Source organism: Chelonoidis abingdonii, chromosome 8 (genome assembly GCF_003597395.2).
Source record: "Chelonoidis abingdonii isolate Lonesome George chromosome 8, CheloAbing_2.0, whole genome shotgun sequence".
NCBI lineage: Eukaryota > Metazoa > Chordata > Testudines > Testudinidae > Chelonoidis > Chelonoidis abingdonii.
The window spans coordinates 15,730,863-15,751,040 of NC_133776.1; the positions used below are offsets into that span (position 1 = coordinate 15,730,863).

Here is a 20,178-nt window from a genome sequence, read left to right on the forward strand (position 1 = left end):
CGGAGAACAATGAAAAATGGGTGTTGCCATACCAACTCTAATGAGACTAATTGATTAAGGTGGGCTATTTATGAAAGCTTATGCTCAAATAAATGTGTTAGTCTCCAAGGTGCCACAAGTACTCCTCTTCTTTTTGTCAAACATTGGAGTGTAGCCTGTGCAGGGTGTTGACATCCGTGTTTTGGTGGAGCTTAAGTCTCTGGTACACTGCTGAGTCATACATAGAGTTCCCCAAATTGTGCCTCCCTCCCCCACACAATGAAATTCCACCAGATTAATATGAACTTGTCTACACTGTCAAGCTTCTGCGTAGTAAAGCAGCTTTTTGCACTCAAACTACACACTGCCAAGCCACTTTGTGCGCAGAAACTGCTCAGTTGCAGCACTGCGAAAAAACCACCTTGACGAGAGTCGTAAGGCTCAGAGGCTCCAGCGTAGACACTTGATTGCTTTCTGCACTGTAACTAGCCTTCAGAGCTGTCCCATAATGCCTCAAGGAACTGCTTATTTTGAACTTGGCTGCCCCAGAAACATGCGCCCCTCCCCTTTCAAAGCACCTTTTCTGACAGCCTTTGCGCGCTGTGCTGATCTACTCTGGGACACAAAGCAAACCATTAATGTGCAATGCTTGTGCTGTTGAACACAGAGGGTGTGTGTGAGAGAGAGAGACTGCTGTGCAGAGAGCCCAAGAAGAGAGACAGGGGCTGATGTCGGGGTTTCCCCCTCCCCCAGGACTGGTTGTTTCCTGATGGTGTCTGAACTTACAAAACAACATGCTGAAACGCTCTCTGTCCCCCAAAAGACACTGTCTCTCTTACCCCCACTATAAACACCCACACACTTCCTCCCTCCCCCTTCAGTTGAAAAGCAGCTGGCAATGTAGTAGGATGCCCATGGAACAATGGAACAATGGGATTGGGAAACCTGCATCATGTGATGCTGTGCCTGTACCATGAGGCATTGCAAACCCTTCCCAAAGCACCCTGCAGCCAGTTGCACAGTGGGATAGCTACCACAATGCACTACTGTCTTTGCTAATGTGGATGTGCTCCAGCATCACAAGCAGCATCACAAGCAGCACAATGCGGACACGCAACCACGGTTTAATTCCAGCATTTTAATAAAAGTGGTATAACTTGTGGTGTGGAAACTTTCCGGTGTAGACATACTCTATGCCTAGAGGCCTCTGCAGTTGTGGAAGAAGGGCCAGGATCTTTCCCTGGAGGCAGTAGGACCTGTAATTTTGTTAGCATCGGAGTGTCCTTTCCAAGGATTCTACAAACTGATAACACTTCTGTAACTATTGAACCAAATTACCTTACTGTAATTGGCACTGATCCTGCAAGATCATCAACGTACTGTAGTCACCCGAAAGAAATGAAATGGCTGCACATATTAACCTTGCACAATACGTTAAATGCAACCAACTTATTCCCAGAAAGATGTTAGCAGACCTCAAATTGGCATAATCACAGAAGAGATTCCAGGAGAATCTTTCATATGTTTTAGTGTCAAATCTAGGTGACTGCATTTCCATAGGAAAGATAGTGGACCCAATTCTCCACTCCTTGATCCTGCACAATGTGGCAGTCAAACGCTTCTATTCTGAACTGGTTGCACTTTGCACTCATCCGCCACACATGTGAATGAGTATACACAGTGCAGTGCATTGGAGAATCAGGGTCCATTTTGTCACTGCTACGGAAGCACATGAAAGGGCCTATGTCACAACTCTGAACTTCAAGTTCCTGAGAACGCCACAAGGAGAGTGTAGCACATCTAGACAGTGTGTGTCCAAAAGCTCAGAACCATCATGCAGACCTCCTGTGATGCACAGAACTTGGAGTCACATAAGGGATGTTCAACACATTGACAAACAGCCCTATCTTACTTTTATCCATACGGTACCATTCTCCATTTGCTCAAGTATTCAGTTAGTGCACAATCTATTTAGATGTTTCCCAGCTGCCCTGGTTGTAATTCTGCTACATAGCTCAGCTAAATTAAGGGAAAAACACTTTAGGATTCGTGACTCTTATCTAAAATGATGCTTATTTAAAAGATACTTATAAGCTAGAAGTAGTTTATGATGTATTAAATCCTTTGACAAACACAGCTATTGGATAGAAAACATCTTGGAGAAAGAATGGTAGGTGACGCTTTGCAGTTCAGGGGCAGCATGTCTCAATATGTAGGTTATACAAAATCTTTGCACCACACCCACTGTATTAAAAAAGTGCAAGTTAGAAAGTGCAGGGTTATTAAGAGAATGTTTTTAAGAAACACTCTTCTTCAGACTCAGATGCTTTTAATGATGATTTTTTTCTACAATCCTTTAAAAACTGTCCTGATTCTATTATGTTTGATGTGTTTGCAGCAGTGGTTTTTGTTCCTCTTTTTTTGTTTGAACCTCAACTTTATTTGATCATTTTTCTTTGATTATTAACTATTTATCTGGCAGACAAATGCAGACCTGAATGAAAATTCTACCTTTTGCTCACCTCACCAAAAAAACCTCTTGCGGATTGGAGTGAGCAAATGATGAGTGGATTGATTAAGGCATACAATAAGGGGAGTCCTAGCTGAAAATGAAGCAGTCATGGGAGGTTCTGACACAGCAGTATAAATGCTAATTTCTGAATTAGGAGCCAAGGGCCATCTCCAAAGAATTCCAGCATATTATATCATGCAACTATAATTTTCATAAAGTTTGGTCAAATCTTTGCAATTCTGCAATCTGTTCCCCAGCTTCCCTGCGCTCAAAACCCCTCAGCATATACTGTAGATGACAATGTTCAACTTTATAGTAATATAAATCTGTTCATGTATACATTTGCTGGCAGAGCTGGTATTGCACATTATACAGACCTAGTCTGTATTTATTGGTATTTCCAATTACTCAGACTGGCTGGTATTTCAGATTCTATTGGCACTAATTGGAGAGGCTGGCTGATATTTCTAATGATCCTGGGATTAATAGCCTGGAAATAGTCCTTTTTTTGAGATTTATGAAAGCTTTAATGCTGGCATAATTTTGGAGAAGAACAGAGAAGCTGGCACTGGCTGCTGCCCAGGAGTTGTACAATCTTCCCAGAACCCCCCTCTTATCCTTCAAATATTCAGCTTCCAAGTTTTAATCTTATAAAGTTTCATAAATTGCTTTCAACACACCTCATCATTTCCTCAAACATATAGCACAGAGGAAGGAAAGACATGGACAGGAGCCCGTGACATGTTCACTACTGCTTCTTTCTCCAGTCCTAAATTCCAGGATGCTCATTTCCACTCCTGATCTTTCCAATGCTAAGTATTTGCTGCAGTGAGAGTCAGAGCCTGCTCCATGAAACTGGATCAATGCAGCTCCACCAGTCTGGTAGAAGTTGCAAATTAATTATAATAGAGAGTAACTGCAACCAGTCGAATGGATTCCAGGAGGAAATCAAAAGTTTGTGTCCATTTATATTGGAAAAGGTTTTTTGTTTTTTTGTTTTTTTTTAAATAAAAAGGCAGGAATGCCTTTGTCTTTTGTATTACTAATCTCAGCCCAATCATCATTTACCATAGGTTTAGTCTAAGGGTGCACAAACTTTTTGGCCCAAGGGCCACATTTGGGTATGGAAATTGTATAGTGGGTCATGAATGCTTACAAAATTAGGTGGCTGGGGGTGCAGGCTCTGGGGTGGGACCAGAAATGAGGAGTTCAGGGTGTGGGAGGGGATTCCAGGCTGGGGCAATGGGGTACGTGGGGGGCCGGGGGGGGTGGTTGAGGGTCCACTTGGGGTTGCAAGCCTCTGGGATGGGGCTGGGGATGAGGGGTTTGGGGTGTAAGAGGCTGCTCCAGGCTGGGAACAAGAGGTTAGGAGGGAGGAAGGGGGATCAGGGCTGGGGCAGGGGGTTGGGGTATGGTGGAGGGCTCTGGCTGGGGGTGCAGGATCTGAGGATGAGGGGTTTGGCGTGCAGAAAGGTACTTGTGATGATGTATCCCATAATGCTTTATGGGAATATGACATAACTGGAGTAACATATCTCTGCAAAGGTTATGGTTTACTTAATCTATTCATCCTATTTGTACACATATATAATTTTTGTACTTGAAGTTATGAATATTAGCTCTATACTTGCTTGATTTCTAAGGGTTTGGCTACACTTGCAGCTGTACAGTGCTGGGATTTAAAGCTGTCTTCGTACAGCTGTGCAGGGAAAGCGCTGCAGTGTGGCCACACTGACAGCTACCAGCACTGCAGCGTGGCCACATTTGCAGCGGTGTCAGGATGGTGCATTATGGGCAGCTATCCTAGCATTCAAGTGGCTGCAACATGCTTTTCAAAAGAGGGGGGTTGGGTGGAGTGTGACAGGGAGCATGGGGGAGAGAGAGAGCGTGGATTTTTGGAGCCGACACTGTGTCAGCTCCCTGCCTTGCAAATTCCGACCACTTCCCCCACCCCTCTCTCATTCACTCTTAAATGCAAATAGCCTTCAGTCCAGATACGCAGCTGCTCCAATGGACTCCCTCTCCCCGCTACCCCTGCCGCCGTGCTGTTTCTCTCCTCAAGCAAACACTAGCTGTGGACATTCTCTGCCTGCCTCTGCTCGAGCAAACAAAAGCTGTGTTTGTTTTTTAGATAAGCAGCTCTGGGAGCCTGGAGTTTACAACAAAACAAAGAGAGGCATCACAACAAAACAAAGAGAGTTCTTTAGTTAAAAGCATTGTGGGAAAATTCTAGAGGTCAGTTACAGCATAGTAAGATTAATCACTGTTTACACTGGCACTCCAGCGCTGCAGCACCAGAGCTGTTCTCTTTATTCCTCTTGTCCATGTGGAGTACAACCAGCGCTGTAGCCAGGGAGATACAGCACTGAGGCCAGGTCTACGCTGCGACTTTAAATCGGTTTAATGGCCGATATACCGATTTAACGCTGTACCCGTTCACATGACGTCGTCATTTATTAATATCGAGTTAAACGGCTCCTTAAATCGATTTCGGAACTCCTCCCAGACGAGAGGAGTAGCGCTAAATTTGATAGTGATAACTCGGATTAGGGTTCGTGGACGGAAATCGACATTATTGGCCTCCTAGAGGTATCCCACAGTGCACCACTGACCGCTCTGGTCCGCAATCCGAACTCGGATGCGGAGTGCCGGTAAACAGGAAAAGCCCCGAGACCTTTAGAATGACATTTCCTGCTTTCACGTGTCCAGCTCTGATCAGCACGGGTGGCGATGCAGTTCAAATGCAAAAGTAGCTCCTGCATTGAACCTTACGGGAGATACTAGATCTGATCGCTGTATGGTGAGACAAATCTGTTTTATCAGAGCTCCGTTAAAGAACAGGAAATGCCAAAGCGTTTGAAAAATAAACTCCAGGATACACAGCGGTGCGTGACAACCGTAACGGGAAGCCAGAGACTCAAACGGATGCTCATGGAGGGAGGGAGGGGGTAATGAGGACTACAGCTACCAGTCTCCACAGCAGTCTCTGAAAACTATTTGCATTCTTGGCTGAGCGCCCAATGTCTGTAGCTTAATACACGGTGTCTTGGGTGGTTCACGAAACAGCTCGTCAGTCTCTTCCCCCCCCCCCAGCACGTGAAAGAGAAGTAAAATAAATAATTCCTTGAGTACTGTAAATGTCACCCTCTGTGTACTGAATGCTGCTGGCAGAGAGTACGCGAGGTGTTGACAACGGTCAGGATACCGTTTGTGATCTCAGGGTCCATGAGTGCTGTGCTATGGTGTTTGCTCAATGCACTCCGGGAAAAAGGCGCCAAAGGGTTGTCTGCTGCCTTCACAAAGGGAGGGGTGAGGCTGTACCCAGCACCACCCGGGGCACTGTTTTCTGCCCCATCAGGCACTGTGCTCTCAACCCGGAAGTGGGAACTATAGGATAGCTGAGGAACAGCTACCCACAGTGCACCGCTCCTGAAATCGATGGTAGCTTTGGACCATGGACGCAAACAATCGATTTCGTGATCCCACTGTGGATACGCTAAACCGATTTTATTAGATCTGTTTTGTAATATCGGTTTAAGCTAATTCGAAATAATCGTGCAGTGTAGACGTACCCTGTATGTGCCTTCCCAGTGTGGACGGGGAGTAAGTTACAGCGCTGTAAAGCCACCAGTGCTGTAACTCTCAAGTGTAGCCAAGCCCTAAGTAAGCTTTATGAGGCATTTGGTCAGCTTCTTTAGAAAGGAATTTGCAAGGTTAAGTGCCCAATCAAGAAGCACTTGGGGAACAAGGCATCTTGGAATGCTAAATCCACATAAGAAGTCTTCCTGGAGACATACAAGATACCATGCAGGCAATGGCTTCTGCCTGTAAAAACTGTGAGTCATGCATGGATATGCGACTTGCCCAGGTGACTCCAGAACTCCATCCTGGAGCTGGACTTTGCATAGGCGAGAGGAAGGGGTCTCTACCCACAAGAGAAAATCTATTTAAGCCCGTAGGAGACCCCTCCATTGGTTTTTCAGCTGGCTATAGAGAGAGCCTCTCCACCCCAAGGATATCTGAAAGAAACTGGAACAAATGACAATAACCATAGGGGGTGTGAGTGATTGCTGGACCCAGACAAGAAGGAGACTTGTCTGTAAAAGGAAGCTTACTGGTGACGTTTTTATCTGTACTCAGCTGTTAGACTTAGATTTGTGTGTTTTATTTCATTTTACTTGGTAATTCACTTTGTTCTGTCTGTTACTACTTGGAATCACTTAAATCCTACTTTCTGTATTTAATTAAATCACTTTTTACTCATTAATTAACACAGAGTTAATTACTTATTAATTAACTGGGGCGGGGGGAGGAGAACAGCTGTGCATATCTATCAGTAAAAGCAGCAAAGAGTCCTGTGGCACCTTATAGACTAACAGACTTATAGACTACACTTGTTAGTCTATAAGGTGCCACAGGACTCTTCGCTGCTTTTACAGATCCAGACTAACACGGCTACCCTTCTGATACATATGAGTTTACCCTGTATAAGCGTTACACAGGGTAAAATAGATTTATTTGGGTTTAGACCCCACTGGGAGTTGGGCACCTGAATGTTAAAGATAAGAACACTTCTGTAAGCTGCTTTCAGTCAAGCCTACAGCTGTTAGGGAACGTGCTTCAGACCTGGGTCTGGGTTTGCAGCAGGCAGGGCACTGAAGTCCTAAGCTGCCATGGCAGGAAAGCAGGGGCAGAAGTAGTCTTGGCACATCAGTTTGCACCTCCCAAGGGGGTTTCTTGATCAAACCCATCACAGTATTTTGGCCTTGACCGACGGGTTTGGAGGGTGGGAGGGGGAATCAGGACTGGGGCAGGGATGCAGGGGAGGGGTGCAGGCTCTGGGCAGCATTTATCTCAAGTGGCTCTTGGAAGCAGCGGCATGTCCCCACTCCGACTCCTACACGGAGGCGTGGCCAAGCAGCTCTGCTGCATGCTGCCCCATCTGCAGGCGCCTCCCATGCAGCTCCCTTGGCATGGTTCCCAGCCAATGGGAGCTGTGGAGCCGGTGCTTGGGGTGGGAGCAGCATGTGCACTGGAGCACCCTGGCTGTCCCTACATGTCGGAGTCAGAGTGGGAACATGCCACTACTTCTGGGAGCTGCGCGGAGCAGGCCTCGACCCCGCTCCCTGGCTGGAGCGCTAGACTGGGGCAAGCCCCAGACCCCGCTCCACAGCGGGAGCCCGATGGCCGGATTAAAATGGCTGATAGGCCGTAGTTTGCCCACCCCTGGTTTAGTCAGTGTCTGTTCAAAATGGGGATAAGGGAAAATCTGAGCCACAGGGAGGAGTTTTCATGAATGGCTAGTTCACTGCCATGCTTACATAGCTGACCCCATATCACAGGGAGCCCAGCTAGAGTTCAGAAGTTCTCTGGAATCCCATCTGAATTCCAAAAGAGTTGAAAAGAGGGCCCAGTTCTGATCCTCTCGAAGGGGAGGATCTATTAAGCAGGCATGAGTATATAGCAGTAGGCACTGAGTTGGAACAGTACTTTGTAAGATGCACAGATTTTATTGTTAAAAACCAGTCACTATTAAACTTTCTGTTATTTTAGGGAAACCATTTTTACTAGTCAAATTCTGAAACCTTTATGGGTCTGGGAGCTCAGTAGGAAAAAGAAAATAAAGGTGCCACTCTAATCTTTGTCATTCTTTACAATTTTCAAATTCTACTAAATGAACAAGCAAACCAACAAACATTAAAGCCAGCCTAATCCAAATAGGAAAAAAGAAAAAAATAATTCCTAACATAGATTGCAGTGCTGTTACGTTGATGTTCTTAGTCTTTAGTTTCTTCTTATCATATTGGTTGCAGACCCTGGAGCTGACAGAATCCTTCAAATCCCTCATTTGGGGGAAAAAAGAAGAAAAGCAGGATAAAACTGGCATATAGAAATTGACAAAAGTAATAACGCTCCTGCTATATGAATAGGATGCAACACCCCTTGACTTCAACTAACTGAGAGCACAACTCAGTGAGTCTGACCACCTTTCTAGCAAGAAAGCAATATCTGCAATTCCACTAAAGTAACAAATGCCAGCTTATTTGCGCTGTGATCTAAAACTGGTGATCCCAAAGGGTTAGTAAGGATTTTGGAAATCCCCACAAAATGATGCAGGAAACCAGATAATAAAAAACATACCCCTTTAGGTCAATTCAGGTCTCTTCATCTAATAAAACCTGTATCCCTTGAGAAGAAACAGTTTTAGAAGAGAATATTGACCCTATATCTCTTAAACAGGCTCTCAGGTACCACTGTCATGTGCCTGGTACAGATAAAAACTGTTCAGAACCCAAGCCGGATCCTAGTCCCAAATCGCATAATTGGGCCTTCTGGATAGTAACTGCCACATTTATTCTCTGTCTTACTGAGAAAATAAAATGATAATGCATAGTAGAGTAATGATCTGCTCTTTTTGGAAGACAAGACAATCTGACTGAATGTTCTTTGGATAGCTACTTGAGCCGCTTCAGGAGAGCCTTGGGAATGTGGTATGTACACCCCATACAAGGGCAATTCTGTAGTCCAGTAGAATCCACTGTTCGTGTGCTATGTCCTGATGAAGTGCTAATGAGCCCAGCTGAAATCTTTAAATAAACACAAGCCTGGAAGTCTCAGTGACTGTGGCCATCAATGGATCTAAAATGCAGTCCTCTGGCTGCATTTTAGGGTACTGCCTAGTCCCCTGACTGGCCAGTGTTATATCCTTCCTGCCACAAGTTTATTTTTAAATTTGAAAATGGTGCTATCTGCATTTCTGGAAGCATTTTAAATGCTCACAATCTAACTGAAGACAGCCTGTAAAACAAGAAGGTTTTGCTTCAGACAGAGTTTAACATTAGACACACCCCAAGGTTTGAAACATACCACAGGGTGATAGCACCTGTTACTGGTTGCTGCTATGAAGTGATAATAGGCTGCTAAAAAAACCCCATCATTAGTGTGAATAGATTGCATGCTTTGTTCAGAGATGGTTCTGTGGCAGTCCCATGCTTTTTCCAGGGGGAATGTGCCAGTTTGCATGACTTTTGGCCCTGTGCCTTCCCTTGATAAGTTTTATTGCTCTCTGGTTCTCACAATGCCGATTTTGTTTCTGTAGCATGAGGCTTTACTCTTCCAGGAGTAGGTCTGATCATCTGTATTGCAGTTCCCATGTTCAGAGGGCTTTTCACAGGGAACTCTCACACCATCCCTCATTATGAAGGGGCATAATTTTTTGAAAGTAGATTATCAAATGAATACAATTAGAAAGCCACCCTGAGAATGGTAGATTTCTCATTTTCCATTCATGCACAGTTCCTTCTGCTTACAGACAAAATTTAATTTCCTTCTCATCACTGATTTTCCTGTGTTTATATTTTATTCTGTACCCTGTAGCTAATGAATATTGCTCTAGCTGAGACCTGGCTAAGCCTTTGCTGTTTCCTGGCAGGGGTTCTCCTCTTCCCCTATTTGTGTCTTGATTTCACTGAGATACAGTACAGCATTGTAACAGAAAGTCTGTGCTTTCCCCTACATGCATTTGGCATAACTACATGAGAGGGTATAGAATACTGAGTGTGCACTCTGCTACATACTTGGATGCCATAACTCGTATAGTGAAATATGAACACAAGTATACAGAGACATCAGTGAAATGTCAAACAAAGGAATCAATGCCTTGCCTTCCAGAATACATTTCTTTCAGATGGAAAAACAAGTTCCTGCAGAGACAACTGTCCTCTTGCACATCACCTCCTGTACTTTGGACCATAATCTATTTTCAGGTCACACATCAATTCAGCAGACCACTTCTGTCTGCTAATATTATTTTTTCTATCAAAATACTTCTGTGTATGCATTGCTATCTGACAACTAGAGTATTGCAACAGCCATCTTGTTTGCTCCTCATTTTCAGTAGCTCTATATTTTAATCCACTCAGAGTCATGTCAAATCATTATGAGACATGCCAACTTATTGTGTCCATTATTCTCTCTCATCTTCACTGGCTGAGGATCCATTCATGGATCCAACTGCAATGTTATTACTAGGGAAGAAATGTAATCTAGTAGCTAGACCGAGGTAGGCAACCTATGGCATGCGTGCCGAAGGCGGCACGCGAGCGGATTTTCAGTGGCACACACACTGCCCAGGTCCTGGCCACCAGTCTGGGGGGCTCTGCATTTTAATTTAATTTTAAATGAAGCTTCTTAAACATTTAAAAAACCTTATTTACTTTACGTACAACAATAGTTTAGTTATATATTATAGACTATAGAAATAGACCTTCTAAAAACGTTAAAATGTATTACAGCAGGTGAAACCTTAAATTAGAGTGAATAAATGAAGACTCGGCACACCACTTCTGAAAGGTTGCCGACCCCTGAGCTAGACCAAAGGTCTAGGAGCCAGGACTTAGCTGAAACACTGTGTTGCCCGGGGTAAATTACTTGAGACTCTCTGTACCTTAACTTACACTTCTGCAGAAGAGTAGTTGTACTACACCACTTCAAAAGATAAAAATGCTATTTAAATGCAAAGTATTATTATTATTCTTGGTTAAAACCCTTTCTATGTTATTATTTAAGAGCTCTATAACAGTGAGAATGTTTCTATTGTCCTCTGTGGGCTCTGGATCAGGCTCTAAGGCAGATGATAGAAATTTACACCCTAACCAGGTATTCACATTCTATTATTGGTATGCTATCAGTTTCCACTCTCTTTCATTCTCTTTTTGCATTTTAGAAATATCCCATATTTTCACACCTCACCCTGGTTAGGTGATATGCTCCCACTGAAATTAAGAGGAGTTTTGCATGAGAAAGGATGGCAGTATTTGGATCTGGTTGCAGAAGGTATGATGTCTTGCAGGATTTATGTCTCTGATTATCCTGGCCTAGATCTTTTTGGTTCTCCTGACTCGTTTTCTGCTTTATTCTCAGTTTCATTTTCTGCTTTGCCTTCCCTGGATTATGGTGCATGAATTTGTGTATGATGCTGAACAAGTAATAGATGAGAATAATAAATGGAAGGATTTTTCCCCCTCACTGAACTCTTCTCCAGCTTGCCTTTTTTAAAATGGTCACTAACCTTTCCTTACATTGTGCACTGTGGGCACCAAGCCATTCTGCAGCTATTGTTTACTTTCTTTAGTTCAGTGGGTTTCTCTTCATGCAGGGACACTTGCTGTGATACTGCACAGAATGAATGTTTGCACAGTGTGTGCTTTCAGATGTCAGATGTAGTATAATGATCTGGAAATATGTCAGCAGCACAGCAGTTGAAGACTGCTCACAAAATAATATCCTTATATAAGGCAGGTAGATGTGTTTCACACAGCATAACTAAACCCAGACTGCCCATTCCGGCTTTTGGCACCTGATTTCATGCTGGCCCCAAGTCTGGAAGCCCCTCTGTGATCCCACTATGATTCTGTCCTCACGTCCGTTAAGTCTCCTTTCAATACACACTTCTTCCATGCAGATTATATTCCCTAGACTGCCCTCGGAAAAGTGGTGCCAAAATATTACTGGCATAATGGAAGAAAACAAGAGGCATGCTCAAGAATTCTGTTCCATCACCTGCTTTTTTTACTCCCTGCCGCCCCATGGCTATATTGTCTACTTAAAATGTAAGTTCTTTGGGACACAGACCTCATCTTTTTTTATCGTCTCTGTAAAGCAACCAATAGTGTGTTCACTATATAAATGACACTATTAATTTGAAGTCAACAGGAATTTTCTATGAGAAAGGACTGCAGGATCAGATCCTAAGCTCTCTGGGGCAGGGGCTGTATTTTTGTTGTGTGTCTGAACATCGCCTAGCAGAGGGGGGTCCTGGTCTGTGACGGGGGCTCCTAGACACTACTGCATTGTAAATAAATTAATAAACTCATTGCACCAAACACCTGATCCCCCCAAAAAAGAATGTATAAGGTGCGAAATCAAAAAGCTATACATAAGAACATGTATGGAAAACCAACTTCTCCATCTTTCCTCTCTGCTGAATGCCATCAGGAGTTCATTTTTCTATGGTTTGGTTCTCCAGAGTTTAATTCTTTTTCTTTATCCAGCACAACCATCAAATCAGAATGTTATTGAATAAGTCATTTCATTTTTTAATATTTCTGTAACAAGTTACCACTTACCTCATCCCACTCTAACAGGTAGCTGGTGATTTTTGAACCATTGTCAATGGGTGCCTATAAACAAAAATAAACAAAAAATGAGATCTTGGAAAGAAGTTTACAAACACATTTCCTTTCCCCAGCCAAATGGCTACGTTTTAAAATGAAATCAGAGCTCTTGTTTTGCACACAGCTTGGCAAACATTTTAGTGTGTAATAAGAAGAGGATGAAAGTAATTAAATATATTTTTAAAAGTCAGTCATTTTAGTGTTTGTGAAAGGTACTGCATTGAGAGACCGCAAATATGATGTCTTTAAAAAACCAAAAAACAAACCTGCAGCATGGGCAACACCAATGCAAGCGGTCATATTATCTGGCCATTATGCCTCACCTGGAGGGACCAGATCTCAGGGTTTGAGAGCTGTCCAGATGCCACATTCTATTTAATCATTGAGAATGGCACCAGAGCGCTCAATAGTGCCACCTGTCTACCAGGAAGTGAACTGACATTGGGAAAATTATGGGTAGGCTTGGAAGGATTAGATTTTTATTGCCAAATGTTGGCAAATACCGATTTCACTCTACACACACAGACAAAAATATTTCCATGGAAAATAATCAAAATATACAGATGAGCAAAGTAAGAAAAACGCTGCTTGAGAACTTATTAGGCTTTGATTTAAGGATATTTACTTTGTATATTTTGACGTGATGTTGACAATTTGTATTTTAACGATTGTATAGTTTTTACTTTTTGCATCTCAACATGTACTGTCATTAAATAATTATTGTCTGGTCCTCTCTGCCCCTTCCCCAATTTCATTCAATTGTGAACACTTAAATCAATAAAAATAAAAATGCTTAAAAATAAACACGGATAATGTCCACCAAAATTATAAAAAAAGAAAAAGAAAAATTGAATTCTGCCAACCCTAATTATAGGTCATCAAACAGTCATCATAGGGTAACAAAATTCCATCATTAGTCAACAAAGTTTGGATTTACAACTGGCGAAAGGTTTCAAACCTTTTTTCCAAGCCTCTAATACATGCAGTTCCCCAATATATGTAATTTTTTATTATTATTTTAGGATATCTCAAACAACACAATGAAATATTTTAAAACACATCATAATTCCCTCAGTGGAAACCAACAGTATCACAGCACTAAATAATTTTAAATGGTTACACTGATTACAGATAACTGTATTTCACTTTGTTTTTCTAGATTTCAGATACTTTATGTTACTCACCTTCCATTGTAAGGTTAGTGAACTTTTGGTCCTGTGTGAGGATTTGGGTGGAAAAGGACATTCTGGAGCACAGCTGTGAGTGGTGAAGCTAACTGGCTCTGAACAGGATCCCTTTACTGAATTGTACACTGCACAGACCCTGAAAATGAATATGTATGAATTTATGAATTTGCTGACAATTAAAAAAGGAGCTTTTCATTTTTTCAACCACAGCATTTTACTAGCAAAGCATTCATACTGCCAAATGCTCATGATTTTTCACATCCCAGCTCTCCCTTGTATATGTTATTCGGTATCTTACTGCAGACAGCGTGTATATGTGTGTGCCCACAAACAGATGGGATTGGGACATACCTCAATAAAACTAGGATCTACTTAGAACTCCAAAAACAGAAGATGTGGCACTTTTAGCTTACACTTTCCAAAGTCTCAGGAGACTGTCACCAGGCCTCAGCTGAAGACACTCACTAGAGGTTGCAGGATGGATACATAAGGTGGGAGAGTCCTTTGGAAGCATGCAGTTATTGAAAACAAAAACCTCCAGCCAACCTGAAGGGGCTGGTTCTTAGAAAATCCCTTGCAGACTGAAATGAAGGGCTATTTTGTGGAACCAAATGCTACAGGTTTGCGTATCTGCCTCAGCACTCAACAGGTTGAAGACTTGTCAAAATTTTTATTTAAACTTAAGACTTCTATTTTCCCATGTAGATCTTCTGTACAGCACAGCAAATTAGTCAGTTGCACAGCTTTCTGATCAGAAATTGTTCAAACTGAGTCCAGACAGTGACTTCTGGGTTGGCTTTAGCCACTATGTATTTGAATGTGGAGTTTATAAATAGGTAATTACCAAATTTGTTTTGGGTAGATAAGAGTAATTCAGCCTCTGGGGGACAACAACAAGAGCTACTTGCACTCATGAGAAATGCTCTGTATAATTGCCTCTGGTATCTTCCAATGAGTCAGAACAAATGTAATTAATTGAGTCCCCACCATGTGGCTTGATCCATTGCGTGTTTGTCTCCTATGCATCCCTGCAATCAAGAGTCAAACCAACATCAACATGAGCTGTAGGCAGAAATTCAAACTAAGTGAGTCCAAAGGGAGCCTCTTTTTAGCCAAGACAGCAAGACCTGCATTGTGGTTTCTCCTAGTTAGAAGTTGTTCTTTGCATATTGACACTCAGGACACATCTTCGCTCACTCAAACTGCTATAACAGCGCTTCAGTGTAGACGCTATCCATGCTGACAGGAGGGCTTCTCTTATAGGTGTAGATAATCCAACTACCTGAGAGACGGAAGCTAAGTCAATGGAAGAATTCTTCCATCGACCTAAAGCTGTCTATACCAGAGGTTAGGTAGGCATAGCTACATCTCTCAGCAATGTCGATTTTTCATGGTCCTGACTGATGTAGCTATGCTGATGTAAATTCCCAGTGTAGACCAGTCCTTACTCCTTGGTGATTTCATGCCTGAAAGGCTACTGCCTCCATAGTGTCTAATGTTAGATTTGCAAGATCAAAGCAAGTCATGAGGAAAACTTATCTGAACCCTTACATTGGTGTTAGGGAAGTGACTCTAAATTTCAAGTGACCTGTGTTTCTGAAATTATAAGGCAGAATGCACCTTAAAAAAGACATAAGTGCCTTAAAAAGTCCAGTCTTCTCTATCACCCATAAGTACTATCTGATGTATACATGGAATCTCATCAAAAGAGGAGGGAGGTTGCATTTGAAATGGCTGCAATAAAATATATTTCTTGAAGAAAAGTAAGATGTAGGTGCGTAGTGAAGCTTTGTAAGAGCCTGCAGTTTTTTTGTGCCTAATACATCAGAATTTTTTTTCAAGAACAGTGTGGGAAAATGTAAAGCTTTGGAAATCTGGCCAAGGTCACTGAGACCTAGGATCATCTCCATATTAAGTGCTGGTCATGCACATTTATTTATGGACTTTACACATTTACTAGGGCTGGCCCGAAAACAAGAATTCTGTTTTGTAAAAATTTTTAAGGTTTTTACATTTGTTTTCATCAGAATAAAATGGAGACGCTTCCAAATTTCTGATTAAAAAAGAGTGAGACCCCACATCAGAATAGCCAGTATTCCTGGTATGGGGTAGGAGGGAAAGGATTAGGGCATTCACTTGGGATGTGGGAGACTCAGGTTCAAGTGCCTGACTCAGAGCAGAATCTCCCACATCCCTGGTGAGTACCCTCACCACTGGGCTATTGGCTATTCTGGTGTCAATCCATCTCCCTCTCCACACCTCCAACTCCGCCCCCACCCCTCATACTGGATTTGAAAGAGTTCCCTCACAAAATTTTGGTGTTAACAAATCAGCATTTTCCAGCTAAAAAAATATTCCTGATCAGCTGATATTTACTGCTTGCAGTGCTTTAATACACAACCTCAACCTCACCAAGAAAAACACATAGAAGAAAACACATTATTTGGTTTTGTAATGTTAGTTGCCTTCTCCTACTACTTTCTGTGCTTCACTTTGGGGCCTGCCTTTCACATCTCACAGTCCTGTATTCTTCCTCAAACATAGTCACTGCAAACTGTTCACCTCTGATTTGTGATTTGACAAACTTGCAGGGGAAATTTAGGTAGGCAGAACAGCAATTTCCTGCACTGAAACTACCTGAAAATTGGCTTGGACACTGGTGTAAACACTCCTAATGCTGTGAAAAATTGCATGGTAAGTCAATACTACTCTATTATTCTTACTGCTACTACACTAGGTGAAGCTTGCTTTAGAAATTATGCTTAACAGCCTGCAGCAGCTATAACTTTCTGCTTGCTATTACTGTGACATACTGGCTCCTTCGCAAAGGGTCCTATCACCTCAGATCTGACAAACTCACTACACTAAATACATGCCTTCCAGGATATTTATCAATAAAGAGTAGTATGTCAGGTATCTACAGAAAGTGTGTAACTTGTCAAGATTCATAATCATTGAGAGATGTAAGTATGGGAAATATTTAAGGAATGATGTAATTATTCTGAAAGTATGCTTTATGGACTTGGAGTAAAAGTTAGTCATCGGGGGCCATTATGTCTTGGTGATGTTCCTTTCAAGCATGGCAAAACATCAAAGACAACTGCAAATAATCAAAATCACCTGGAGATTAAAAAAAAAAAAAAAAAGGAACTTTACAATAAATACAGGTTTGTCCTATCTGTGAATAAAGACAAGAAACTGATATATGAGACACACCCTCTGTATCCTTTCACTGAGGAGATATCTTGGGGAGCACGGATGTTCTCATGAAAAACTGGATCCTAAGTTAGTGTATTAGATAGGAAAAGTAACTATTAATAAAGTGTAGACAGGTTCGCATTTTATGATTTTGTTTTTTATTGTAACCATTTGTTTCCACCACTCTCCCTTGTTTCTAGTTAACACTCCATTCTATCTTAAATAAATCTCCTTTGGTTTCATTACAAGTGGTCTGTGTACTACAGGAGCAAAGATTTGAAGTAAAACCGGTAAGCTGGAGTACTCTGCTCCTTTGGGAGCAAGGATCTGAGATTTCTGTGAGTAGCCAGTGTCAGGGACTGGATATCACAGGGGAATGCTTCAAAGGGACTTGAGAATTGGGGGTGCACCTCTTGTTAACTTGCAAGGCGAAGGCAGGGCTGGCACCCAGTCACCATGGGCAAAGACTCCCTCTCGCTAGAGACACGGTAGCAAAGTGACTCACAGTCCTGCGTACCCTGAGAACTATCACAATTCTCTGCTAGTTACTATGGCTGGGACACTTGGTTGGGACCCAAAAGCATGCTTCTTCCATAGATTTGGAAGGAGTTATTTACCCTCTTGCTCTTCCATTTGAAAAATAATTATAAGATATTCCTGGAACTCAGTGATGTATTTGTTTTTAAAAAGTTCTAACATCAGCCGATTGACATGTGTTTGCTTCTGAATTTAAAATATCAATCTTCTGTTTATTAGGTTATGCCATTACACAGTGTAGCAGCACTGATGGGAAAAAGGGTGCAGACTTTGCCCTTGTCTAGAAAACAGAAGGAAACAATAGACAGAAGGAGTGAAAGGAAATTTTGTTCAGGATATTGAACATAAATGAACAGGATGTGAATTTGAGGCCTGGGTTCATTAGTAAAGTCTTAAAGAAAGCCATAAAAACACGGATAATAAAACTTGGTGTCAAAATATCAGTGTGTGAAACTGAAACACATGTTAACTATGAAAAATAACTGTGCAACCAACATGTAGCTCTATAATTTACGGAGAAATGGGATCTAGAAACGAATGGCTTCTGTTGGGTGTTAATTTGTCAGTTTTAAAGAGGCATATAAACATGCAGTAAAACTTTTAAAGTATCAAGTCAGGTTTATAAAATATACAGATTAATTCTGACATTATCCTTATAGTTTGAATACTGATAACTGATCATGTCTGAAGAGTATATCCTTCCATCATTCTGCATATAGAATCTTCCATTACAGATGATCCTAGTTCTGCAAAAAAACTGATTTGGCAATATGAATAGACACCTTCAACAGAGTTTGCATTTGTCATGGGGTCTCAGCTTAAATTCTTAAATGCAATTTCAGTGCAATTTTGTGCACCAATATTTTTGTACTTATAATTTCCCCATACTCAAACAGACCTTTAGCACAAACTTTTCTTTTTCACAGACAAGTTTTGCATAGCCAACATCTGCATTATTAGAACGTACTTTTCATTTGATTTTCAGTGTAAAGTTAAAATCTAGGCAGCTCATAATCCCAGAGCTGACCTAAAATATCCAGATGCTGGAAAAATGGTCAAATCAATTTTTTTTTTAGAGACTAGTAAAATTAATAAAGAGTAGGATAGGTAATGGATGTAACCTACTGGGGAGCCAGTATTACTTATAAAAAAAAAATAGGAACACTTTGGCTTTATTTTTCTAACAAACACACACGATGACACGTTGGACAGGTGTCAATCGCTTTATGGAAACACTTTGGCAAGCCTGAGATACACTTTCATACATAGACACTTTAAGGCCTGTTATATACACTCTAGCCAGTTGATACAGCTATACATCTTTTCTTTCACTTTAGTGATGACAACACTATGATAGACAATGCATTGTTTGAAAATCTCTCTCATAATTTACTGCCTGAGAGATGGAAAGCTACAACTGAATACTTAAGGGCTGCTGAGAAAGTACTGTGAAATTCTTGAGTTATATCATGCAGCAGTCAAAAGGCTCCATTTTTTTTTAGATATAAGTGAACAGATTAGATTTAAGCGATTTTCAGATTCATAACAACTCACCTGACATGATAATCTGTTGCTGGCCTAAGGTCTTTCAGGTTATATTCTAATTCTTCTCCACTGCAGAAAGAAATCATCCATATATCATGAAAAACAGTACCTCAGTTAGTACAGCTATTGAATTTCTGACATCTAGGGGCTCCTACAAATGATTCACTGAAAAAAATAAATAACTTCCAGAGTAGGAAAATAAAAGTAAATAATGTAGGACCAACTTGTCAACAGACTGGAAATCTTTACAAGTTTCCATATTAAAGGAAAGAGAAGTAGTTATGTTTTCCATTTATAAAGTAACCCTATCATATGGATTTATTTCTACACAGTCTTTATCCATACAAACGTATGTCAATTTAACTTACTAGGCCTTTCAACTCTTTCTGAGATATTGCTGAAAATGTGACTCAATCATACCCTAGTTCCAAGATGTTTTACTTTAATTATTGCAAAGTACCTACTTCAGAAATGCTGAATCATCAAACTGGGTTGGCGAATATTATATCGAAAGATTCCAACATGGCTTGAACTTCAGCATCTTACATTAATGCTTCACTTGAGGCCCTCATTTTGAGGTCCTGTCCAATATTATATGCTATATTTGGGCTTGGCAGGGAAGTACATAATCTCCATTACTAATATCCACAGCCTGTGCCCATTCAAGTCAATGGCAAAACCAGTGGTACAGAATTGAACTTTAAATATCGAATGGTTAGAGCTGTGTGTTAAGTTACAAGACATCCTGAGAATGGAGATGAACTTAGCCACAAAAGGTAATTATTATGATACCTGGATCCCCTTTAGTGAAATTTGTGGAGGACAATTACTTCATAATAGCCAATCTGGCATCTCAGCACTTTTTAAAGTGCACAGAAGACGATTTTGTTGAGGAGCCTATGTAATCCACTGGTGAGTGTATATTACAGGTCCTCCATGTGCTGATCTGCAGAGGATATGAGCTGTTACAATCCCCAGCTACAGAGACATGGCTGTTAAACTTACACTGTAGCAGATCTTGGTTTTAGCTCTGGCAGGTGGCTGT

The 20,178-nt window shown here is 41.5% G+C and overlaps 1 protein-coding gene across 2 annotated transcripts in view; it reads right to left on the minus strand.

Annotated features, from left to right (window-relative positions):
- Nucleotides 1-20,178, minus strand: part of FNDC3B (fibronectin type III domain containing 3B) — a 408,674-nt gene that overhangs the window by 115,809 nt on the left and 272,687 nt on the right. For both annotated transcript variants that reach the window (XM_032783667.2, XM_032783668.2), the window contains exons 9-11: nucleotides 19,143-19,202; nucleotides 13,851-13,989; nucleotides 12,619-12,672 (exon numbers count right to left, since the gene is read on the minus strand). In XM_032783667.2, coding sequence (XP_032639558.1) covers nucleotides 12,619-12,672; nucleotides 13,851-13,989; nucleotides 19,143-19,202 — 253 coding nt within the window. The remainder of the gene's footprint in view (nucleotides 1-12,618; nucleotides 12,673-13,850; nucleotides 13,990-19,142; nucleotides 19,203-20,178) is intronic.